The sequence below is a fragment of the Erpetoichthys calabaricus genome, chromosome 4 (genome assembly GCF_900747795.2).
Source record: "Erpetoichthys calabaricus chromosome 4, fErpCal1.3, whole genome shotgun sequence".
Classification (NCBI taxonomy): Eukaryota; Metazoa; Chordata; class Cladistia; order Polypteriformes; family Polypteridae; genus Erpetoichthys; species Erpetoichthys calabaricus.
The window spans coordinates 53,396,755-53,407,208 of NC_041397.2; the positions used below are offsets into that span (position 1 = coordinate 53,396,755).

The 10,454-nt window shown below is 35.5% G+C and overlaps 1 protein-coding gene across 2 annotated transcripts in view; it reads left to right on the plus strand.

Moving 5' to 3' along the window:
- The window catches only part of sh3kbp1 (SH3-domain kinase binding protein 1), a 370,773-nt gene extending 360,987 nt beyond the window's left edge, over positions 1 to 9,786 (plus strand). Inside the window, exons 15-18 of one of the 2 annotated variants that reach the window (XM_051926912.1) lie at positions 3,737 to 3,886; positions 4,607 to 4,872; positions 9,205 to 9,268; positions 9,635 to 9,786. In XM_051926912.1, coding sequence (XP_051782872.1) covers positions 3,737 to 3,886; positions 4,607 to 4,872; positions 9,205 to 9,268; positions 9,635 to 9,676 — 522 coding nt within the window. In that variant the 3' untranslated portion in view covers positions 9,677 to 9,786. The remainder of the gene's footprint in view (positions 1 to 3,736; positions 3,887 to 4,606; positions 4,873 to 9,204; positions 9,269 to 9,634) is intronic. The other variant, XM_051926913.1, reaches the window with a different exon arrangement.
- The last annotated feature ends 668 nt before the right edge of the window (positions 9,787 to 10,454 follow it).

Below are 10,454 nucleotides of genomic sequence, written 5' to 3' on the forward strand. Positions count from 1 at the left end.
TCAGTCAGATAAGTGATCCAAAAGGAATAATGCATATTCTGCCTTTGCCATGGAAAAGTGGGCCAACTGTCCTTGCACAACTGTTGGAGTGGTCATGACAGTGTGTCAATGCAGTGTACATGTGCTTTGTTGATTTTTAGAAGGCTTATAACTTGTGATCATGTGTGGCTGCTTCTGGGGCTACATCTACTTACCATTTGGATGGGATATCAGTGCCCATATGATGCAATAGAAATGTCCAATTTGGGGGCCTGTATTTGCATTTCAAGTTTGTTTCTGATATGTGCAGAGGATGTACTGTCAGTAGAACACTGGTGTAGTCTGCAGCAGAGCGTGAGTTCAGGGTAAGAATTAGTGCTGGGCGGTATACCGGTTCATACCGAAAACCGTTTTTTATTTTTTTTTATGATATGGATTTTTCTTTTACCGCAACACCGGTTGAAGTTGCCTAAATGACGTTCGGAACGTGGCGCAGTGGGAAACTGTTCAAGTGGGGACCTTTTTCACTGCTACACCGCTAAACACAGATTTGTTGCACTAGGGCTCTTTGTCACTGCTACACCACCAAATAGTGGGCAGTAGCATAGGTATGCCGTGCGGTGAAAATGGATAGAGAGCATTCCGAAACTGAACTAAAAGTAAAGTTGAACATGTGATGAACAGAAGAACTTTTGCCGAAAAAAAGGAGTCACGTCCGTCGCCTGGAGATACTTTAGTTTTAAAAGGTCAGATGTGTAAATACTGTTTCTATACTACTGGATAATACTGCAAGCCAAGTTGTACTTGTTTTTGTACTTGCTAGTGTATGTTTTGCTTGTATCATCCTGCAACGTGCTGGCGACTCGTTCAGAGGTGGGCGCAACTCTGAATGGATGGCATAATTAAACATGTATAACGAAGATATTTTTAAAGTTCTGAACACTCCGTCGGCTAAGTTAATAACTAGTTGCGGTGATTGGTAATGTGGAGAAAGAAAAAGGAAAGATAGGAACTGGGGTTTTGGTAGAGAGCAGGAATATCATGAAGTGAATGGATTCTGTGCGGTGATTCCTGCTCTTAGTGCGGAGGAAGTCAGTTTAAGAAGCGTAGTGATTAACGACTGGGTCGGGGGAACACTTAACACAAATTATTTAATGTGCTGCATTAACTTGTGATTAAATTAAACATTGATTTTAGGATGAAGTTTAGTTTACAACATTCTACTTTAATTATAAAATAAACTATGAGAATAAAGTGGAAATGTCGACTTTAATCTTGACATAGTCAACATGTCGAATTTATTCTCGACATATAGTTTGTTTTTTTTCTTCCGTGTCCATATTTTTTTTTCTTCACAGTGGCCCTAATGCGCTTCCATAGGGCTATACCACAAACAGCATTATAAATGCAAGTTGCAGTTTTTATTATTTATGTATATAGCTTAGCTTGAAGCAAGGTCCATATTAATGCAGTTTGCCTAAATGATGGTACAGTTGGTAAGATGTCATCACCAAGTTGCACTTGTTTTATTTTATTTTAATTTGGTGAATACTGTGTAATACACCTGGGCTTGAAGCCTTGAAGTAATGGTGCAACTATCAGTAATACTATTATGTATTTTATTGTTATTATTTATTAGTTTAAATATTATGCAGTTTAATGATGGTAAAATTGTTTAAAAAGTCACTTTAACGTGTCAGTGGACAGAGATTGTTAACATTAACAGAAAGTGTAGTTGGTTTACAAAAAATATTTACTATTTATTCCTTTTCTAAGACATGTTCAGTGCAATCCAACTTTTGACAAACACCTCTGGATATTTTACTAAGTCTAAATGCCTCTTTGGATGGTTGAAAATATGTTGTCAAAATCATAGTTTAAGCTTTTGCAAAATTTGTTCAATTAAAGATTCTATATTTTGACTGCATCTGTCATGCAATGTGATTCCTTCTCTTTAGTGCCACCCCCTTTAAAACTATCACTTTATGGGGCCATGCAAACCTGAATTAATACTTGTGTGCACTTTAAAATGTCTTTTTGTACGATGTACAATTCTCATAACAGTCTAATAGGTTATTCTTAGCCAGTCTACTGCAGTAATTGCAGTGGAAAATGTGGTTAACATCCACTCATGCATGGGGAAAAAATACCGTCTAATACCGTGAAGCCGGCAGAATTTAGAAAAATACCGTGATATAGAATTTTGGTCGTACCGCCCACCTCTAGTAAGAATTAACACTTCCATTATTGAAGCCGTGGCCTTTACCTAGAAAATTGTGGTTTATTGTCTACAAATCAGTTGATGCTTAGAGTGGAAGAGTTTGTGTCTTGTGGTCTTGTAAACAAGAGAGGGAAGAAGTGCTTGCAAGTCTAATAAATGAATCGGTACAGTGTGCTGTAGTAGTTACAGAAATTTAGAAACTAAGTCCTCAAATGAAATTTTTTCATTTACTGGTCTGTCTGCATCTTCATCCTCATGTATAGTCCAAATCTCTTGATAATAATGAAAAGAATAAGATTGCAGGTGATAAGACAGGTGATATGAGGTGGTTGGAATCTTCATGAATTGGTCAGCAGTATTTAAGACAATCATTTTAGAACTAATGCTTATCTAGCCTGACAGACAGCAGTTTTGGTAATTTTGTTGTGTAGTAAGGATACACATACATTATAATGGGTCTTGGTCCATGGCATGGCAGAACATCCAGGACATGCTGGAGGGAATATACCACTTAGTTAGCAGGGTAATATCAGGAAATTCCTCAGAAGTAAATGGAGACTTTTGCTAAAGATTTCCAGTTTGTGTGATCGCCAAATTGGCCCTTCTACAGAACACAATGAGGGAATAATATATATTTAAGTGCTGAAACAGTGAAAGCAAAGTAATTTTTACACATGCATTTTAGATTTCAGAGTAAAGAAGTTGAATATGAATCAAAAGTGCAAAAATGCCATTTTAATTTTTGAGTATCTGTGCTTGTATGTTCTTCCATGTTTTATAAACCACAAGTTTATTCAGTGCCCTGAGCTCAGGTGACCATAAGTATTGAAGTAATAAACTGCTGTGTGCTGCCTCTGTTGCTCTGCATATGAAAAGCTGGACTTACCCTCTGGTGTGAGTTAGCCTAAACTACAATAACACCTCAGTTAATGAATAATCTTCAAAGTTTTTTTATAATGAAATCCACATAAAATGAGTAATAGTGCATGTGCATGTTTAAGTACCATGCAGATGATAAAGGATATAAAAGCTGGGCCACGGATGGGCAAGCATGGCAGCAGCTTTATATGGTGGCCAAAGAAAGGGGAATCCTGTGACACCCACTGAAACCAGCATCCCCACCTCTCTCATGGGTCATCACAATATGTATCCACATTCCTCCAATGTTAAATCTACGTCTGATAACAATGTTTTTTATTACAGACTAAACTCCCCGAATGTATATACTTTTGTTAATTGAGGTATTATTGTATTAGGAAGGGTAGAGGACTAAAAAGTAAAACAAAAAAAATTTGAACCCTGAAAGCAAACAAGAATTCAGTCTGGACTATAGTATGGAAATTAGGCATAACAAATCTATAATTGTGAATATCTCAGCACTGCTTTCTTTCTTACATCTTATTGTGATTAATTTTGTATGTAAACAAACTTGGTTAGGATTTGTGTATCCTCAGTCTCTTGTGTTTTAGTATTATGATTGTGTTTCATGTTCACTCTTTTTATGTTTGAAATATCAATGTGTCTTTCTGTCTACAGTCCTCACTTTCTAGTCCTGATTTAGTGGATTCATCCACTCCTGAAGAAGAAAAACATGAGAATGGCAAAGGGAAAGAAGAGTATGATTTTCAAGCAGCTAAAATATCAGATACAACAAAAAAAGTTGTCAAGCCTGTTCCATTGTTGCCAGTAAGCTGGGTTAACTTTTTGCCTCAATCAGAACATTTATTTTTATTTACTGTCAAAAAACTGTTACATTGACACAACTGGAGACTGAAGTCCTTGTTTTAGCCGCAGATGTATAAAGATGTTTTAACAGTATCATTTAATCTTCTTGTCAGAATAGTGAAAACTTCCAAAAATGGTGCATCTTATAAAAGATCTTGATCTTATAGCATACTTTTACTATGCTGTATATGGTAATTGATTTTAGCTCTGTAACACTGTTCACCTTTTCCTTTGTGGTAGTTGCACTTTTAGAAACCTATTATAGTGACATACAAATTCATCATTTACCTAGTTACTTTTTATTTTTAAGATAATTATTGCTAGCATATTTTCCTTTAGATGGCATCTGAGTTTGCGCAAATATCTCTACTGTCACTCTTGTGTTTTGTCATCTGTTGTCTTCTGAAAAATTGTCAAGTGCTACTTCATGTGTAAAACAGATACAGTGCATGAGGGTAGCCTGAATAAGTATGTGACAGTAATGATTTGTTTATACTTCAACATGTTATTTCAAGAATAGTGTCTTAACAAAAATGTTTTGATATAGTGTTAAATAGGAATTGAGAGGTATACCAAAATATATACAAAAATGTATACTTTAAAATCTAACACAGATTTATGAGTTTAGTTGTTCTTGTCACTGATCTTCCCGTGCATCTCACTATTCTCTCCTTTTTATAGGTATCTGAAAACAAAGCTGTATTACCCCCAAAACCAGGAATACCATCTCTATCTTGCACTGGGACTGGTGGACAGACGCCATTGTCTTCTACAGTTCATCACGGAGTGATGGGTACAGGACAGAGACCGAGTTCACCCTCTCATTTTAAAGAAGACGTGAAGCCAAAGAATGATCAAGCCAGCAATAGCCAGAATGCCTTGGAAGAACTGAGATTGCAGGTTAAGGAATTGAAGACAGTTATAGATCATATGAAGGTCCAACACAAGTAAGACTCTTTGTGTCATTATACTGTTATTTCCATGAAGCACACAATTCAGTGAAACCGTGTGTGTCAACTGAAGATGATTTTTTAATGTACTTTAGCTTTATGTAAGACTAGTTTGTGAAAAATAAAACCATAAAACATCACTAAGTAACCTCCTAAGCCTGGAAGAAAATACTCAGAAAAAGATTTCACCCAAAATTCAAACTTTCAGACATTTTTCTAACCTTTCTGCTTAGATTGACATTATTTTGTATGTGAACGTCAGGGCATTTATAATGAAACTTAATGGTGTGTGCATTAGTACTTTGAATAGAATGAAAGACATAATCTGCATGCAGCGATTGTAGAGCCAAATCATTAAGCAGTATAAACCCATGAGAAGTTGTTCACGTTAATAAATGAGCCATAAAGCAAACCACTTTGAATTTCATATTGATCTGATTTCTGCTTGTACATGATTGCAGTTGTGGTTTGATGGGAACCTGCTGTAAGCATATACAGTATGCTGATGTTGTAGGATTTTAAATTTATGTTCTGCAATCACCAAGCTCTGAATCTGTGGTATGATGGCACTAAAGCAGAAATGCATCATTTCAGTGTAACCTACGCATTTACTGACATGACTTTTGACCTACATGGTTTAGGTGTAGTGTTGCAGATAGCAAGAATATAAAAATAATTGTTTTTCTTATTCTTTTATTATGATATAAGATACTATTAATGCCTCACAGCACTTATATTCCTAGTTGAAGTGCTTTCTGTGTAAAGATTAAATGTTCCTTTGTAAGTGTCTGCTTCTTCCAGTTCCTCATTATTCTGACGAGTGGTCCTTCAAGGACCAGAATCCCATCAGGTGCTGCTTTTTGTCTTTCCTTCATAGTTCCAGAATAGTCTTCTTAGCTAAAAACCAGGTTCACAGAATGAAAGGGTGTATTTAAATAAGCAGTGTCATTGAATTTTAATTACTTTTATAAAATTTGTGAAAATCAAACAAATATTTTAGTATTCATATATTTAATATGCCTGTGCTTTAATAAGTGTTTCATTAGGAAATATTTAATGTTTTGTGGTACAAATGCAGAATGTGTGCATTTAGTATTATGGTGTAATTGCAGTTAGAGCATTTGAAAATGTTTGATGAGAACAGACCATTCAGCCCAGCAAAGCTCGCCATTCCTACCCATTTGTGTCCTCTAAAATAACATCGAGTTGAGTTTTGAAGGCCCTTAAAGTCCCACTGTGCACCACAGTACTTGGTAACTCCTTCAATGTGTCTATGGTTCTCTGTTTGAAGAAAAACTTCCTAACATTTGTGTGAAATTTGTACTTAACAAGTTTCCAACTGTGACTCTGTGGGTTTCGTTTAGACAAATACACATGAAAAAGTAATAGAGTGCCTTGAAATGGCACTGAGCCTCCAAAATTATTTTCGCATTTTATTGTTTCAAATACTAAACCTGCAGTATTTCAGTAAGGATTTTCTATCCTATCAACAAAACAGTGTGCATCAGTGCCTAATCAAAAGAAGCTCATTGAAAACCTTTCAACAATTAGGTAAAAGGGAAAAAATCACAAGTTGCAGGATTTAGCAAGTATTCATACTCCTTGTAAATATAAGGTTAATTTTGCGCAGGTGCAATGTATTAACCTTAAATCTCATCCAATTTATTCATGGTCTTCACCGATGTATTAAATGGTTGGATCATGTGTTCTAAAATAATTTATGTGGATAAATTCCTCTCAACCTCTTGCTGATCCAATCCAAAATGAAGACATAAGAGCATTCAAAACAAGTCAGATATATAATTGCAGACCAGCGCAGATCTGGGGAAAGGTACAAGTCTGTCTTAAAAGTACTGAACATTATCTTGGATCCTTGATGCTGTCGATATGAATCTATAGCCGCACTACCTAGTTCTAAAGTTAGCTGCCCTACAAGAATGGCACTTGTCAAAGAGGTCATGGTGATGCCTATTGACACCCTAACTTAATTATACAAGTCATTGGTGTGTGATTGGAGAGAATGTTTATGACTCAGCAATCATTGAGGCAATGCACAAATAGGGCCTTTATGGAGGAATGCAAAAAGAAGCTGTGGCTGGATACACAAATAAAAATTATGGTCAAATGAATCACAATTCCAGGTTTTAAAAGTCATCTATATGATAAAAGGGGTTGGAGAGACGTACCTTTTCAAGGCACTGTATATCCGTGCAAGAGCCAGCCTGATCTGTGATTTTTGCCACCAATTCTGATTCGTGGTTTACGATTACCGATTATCTGTGACCGATTAAATACAGGCTCTGGGGAAAAAAATGTACAAAAATGTTCAAATAAATATTCTATAACAAAAACGTATACAAATTAGATTATTTTAACTATGTACAAAAAGTGTCAATTAACAATTAGAAAAATAAAAATAACAGTATATACAGTATAACATTATCCATCCATCCATCCATCCATTTTCCAACCCGCTGAATCTGAACACAGGGTCACAGGGGTCTGCTGGAGCCAATCCCAGCCAACACAGGGCACAAGGCAGGAACCAATCCCGGGCAGGGTGCAAACCCACCGCAGTGTATAACATTAACTCTGAGTTAAACTATGTTAATATAATTAAATAAGACAGCACTCAAAAATATACAATATATTCTTGAATGCAGTGCTGTTTACAAAACAATAAATAAAACAGTAAATGACTGCAATGAGCAGCTAATATGAGTAACATCCATCCATCCATTTTCCAACCCGCTGAATCCGAACACAGGGTCACGGGGGTCTGCTGGAGCCAATCCCAGCCAACACAGGGCACAAGGCAGGAACCAATCCCAGGCAGGGTGCCAACTCACCGCAGGACACACACAAACACACCAAGCACACACTAGGGCCAATTTAGAATCGCCAATCCACCTAACCTGCATGTCTTTGGACTGTGGGAGGAAACCCACGCAGACACGGGGAGAACATGCAAACTCCACGCAGGGAGGACCCGGGAAGCGAACCCAGATCCCCAGGTCTCCCAACTGCGAGGCAGCAGCGCTACCACTGCGCCACAGTGCTGCCCATATGAGTAACATGGTCAATCTAATTCAAATAAGAGAGGCTGCAATGCAGGACACGGAGAGAGCTCTTCTTGTCCTTATAAATGTTGCCTGTTACACTGAACACCTGCACATTGGGCACTCGTAATGGTGGACAAGCCAAATATTAGTTTGCCTGAACAGAGAGGATCAGAAATGCAAATAGTAGAATTGGGGGATAGACAAGGTGCGGTAACAAGAGCTTTTAATATGTTTTAAGTAATTTTAAGAAGTGATTTTGTATGAGCATGAGTTATTATTGCTGCATGCTTTGCCAGGCGCACCGCAAATAAAAAAGCAAAAATATTAGTAATAGTGAAGCATTAAAATGTGTGCTACTTTGTCAGCTGTGTCAAGGGAAATGTGGTTCTTGTAGTGTCTATACTGTTATGTACAGTATATTGTTGCTTGTGGGTAAATATGTATTAAGGCGATAACAAAGTTATGATTGTTCTTGTTTGCATCCACCTGACAAGCTTCTCATCAGTATAACCAAATCAAATGAAGACAGGCTTGGCCGTGTAAAAAGCCTCCTCATAATCAGTTGTTGCCTTGTTTAAATACACCCTGTTGACACTGAAACCACATCATGTTGGTTTAGTGAATGTGATTGATAACTGAGATCCCCATTTTCAAAATGGCTTCAATAGGGGGGGTGGGGTGATATACACATAAATAACAATATTAAGCTACGTTTTCATCTAGGCATGGATATTTTTGCGTATGTTACGTGATACTGCCATTCTAATCACAACAAACAACAATACACCACGTAGTTTACTTGTAACTTCCTGAAAACTGGGGCTTTTTTTTACAACCATAAGAAATTCATGAGGAAAAAAATAAGTGTTAAGTTTAACTTGTGTAAAATATTCCTATAATTCACCAGTGATCTCACCGCACCATTATGCATCTCTAGAAAATGTACATGTCATGCATGATAAAACTAAACTAGTCATCCCATAATGTGTGCTGATGCTACCGTCACACACTGCAGAGGCATCCGCTAATTACAAAGAATTACCCAGAGCAGGGGACATAGTGTATGTGTCACATTAACTGAACAGAAATAGAAAATGAAATTGCACTGATTAACATACAGAATGTAGTATGTGAGTGATACGGAGGTGCTGAGCACACTTACTGACCCAGTAAAACACAAGTGCGAAGTGATGGATATGACTTGATGCAAAACTATAATTAATGTTTCATCCCAACATATATTCTGTCTTTAATTTTTTTTCTTTAGGAAGGAGATTAAACAATTAATGAATGAACTGGATGAAGAGAAGAAAATACGATTATCTTTACAAGTAAAAGAACAATTTATTTTATTAAAAGTTTATCAATATTTATTACTTTATAATGAAGAAAATTATGTATGAATTCATGTGAAATTTAGATGATGGTAGAGTTCCAGATGGAAGACAATATAGTATTTGCATAGCATGTCTGCACGAGTCAAGTTGAAAAGTGATAACTGAAAATCTGTATCAGATATTAAAGGTGAAATGTTTAAATGTGAAAACAGACTATAAATTAATAACTGTTGCCATTTTCAACAGTACATTTCATTGTTTTAATACAGTAGTGTTTTTTTCTTTTATGGGAAAACCTATAATAAATATAGCTGGTTGTTTAACATATATAAGTAAGATTTTTTTTTTGCTTTGTTTTAGATGGAAGTGGAACATATAAAGAAAGTACTCCATTCAAAATAAGCACCAGATCTTTGGAAGGAAGATCAAGTCACAACTCAAGACTTTATATTTTATTTTCCCACAGCCAAAATAGTTTTGCACCAAAAAAACATACATATATATATATATATATATATATATATATATATATATATATATATATATATATATATATATATATATATATATATATATATATAATATATTTGCCCTTTGGGAAAAAAGAAAAATAATGTTTCATCTTTCTGTAGTGCATGAGATGAACCACTGATAACTCTTTGGAGCGAAATGGTGAGCAGTTCACATATGTTGCTTGTCCGGGACCCATACAGACAGAAAGAAAATACAGTGTTGGTATTGTTCTGATGAGAATTTTTTTCAAAGATAACAAGTGTTTCACAGTATAAGTTTACAAGTTTAAAGTTATATTTGCCACATATGTGCTATTTCTATTTGTTAAAAATAATTTTGTGTGTTCCAAGGATTTCATTATAGAAGTTGGTAAGTTCAAATATGGCTGTGCATCTTTCTTACCGGTTCTGTTATACAAAGATTAAAAAAAAGAAAAAACAAAAAAAAAACTGGAAAGCTGTTCAATGTGACATTGATGTTTTCTTTTTTCAAGTTGTTTAAAATTTAAAGAAACCTGTTTCTATTTTTTCTTTTTTTTTTTTTTTTTCAAAAATCTTCTCTATATACTTTTATATTTTAATGTACTAAATACTATTAAGAGTGAAAGTTTTATTAAAAAAGAGCTGGAAACTCTTTCAAGTTTGTGGTATTTCTGTCAAATTTATTA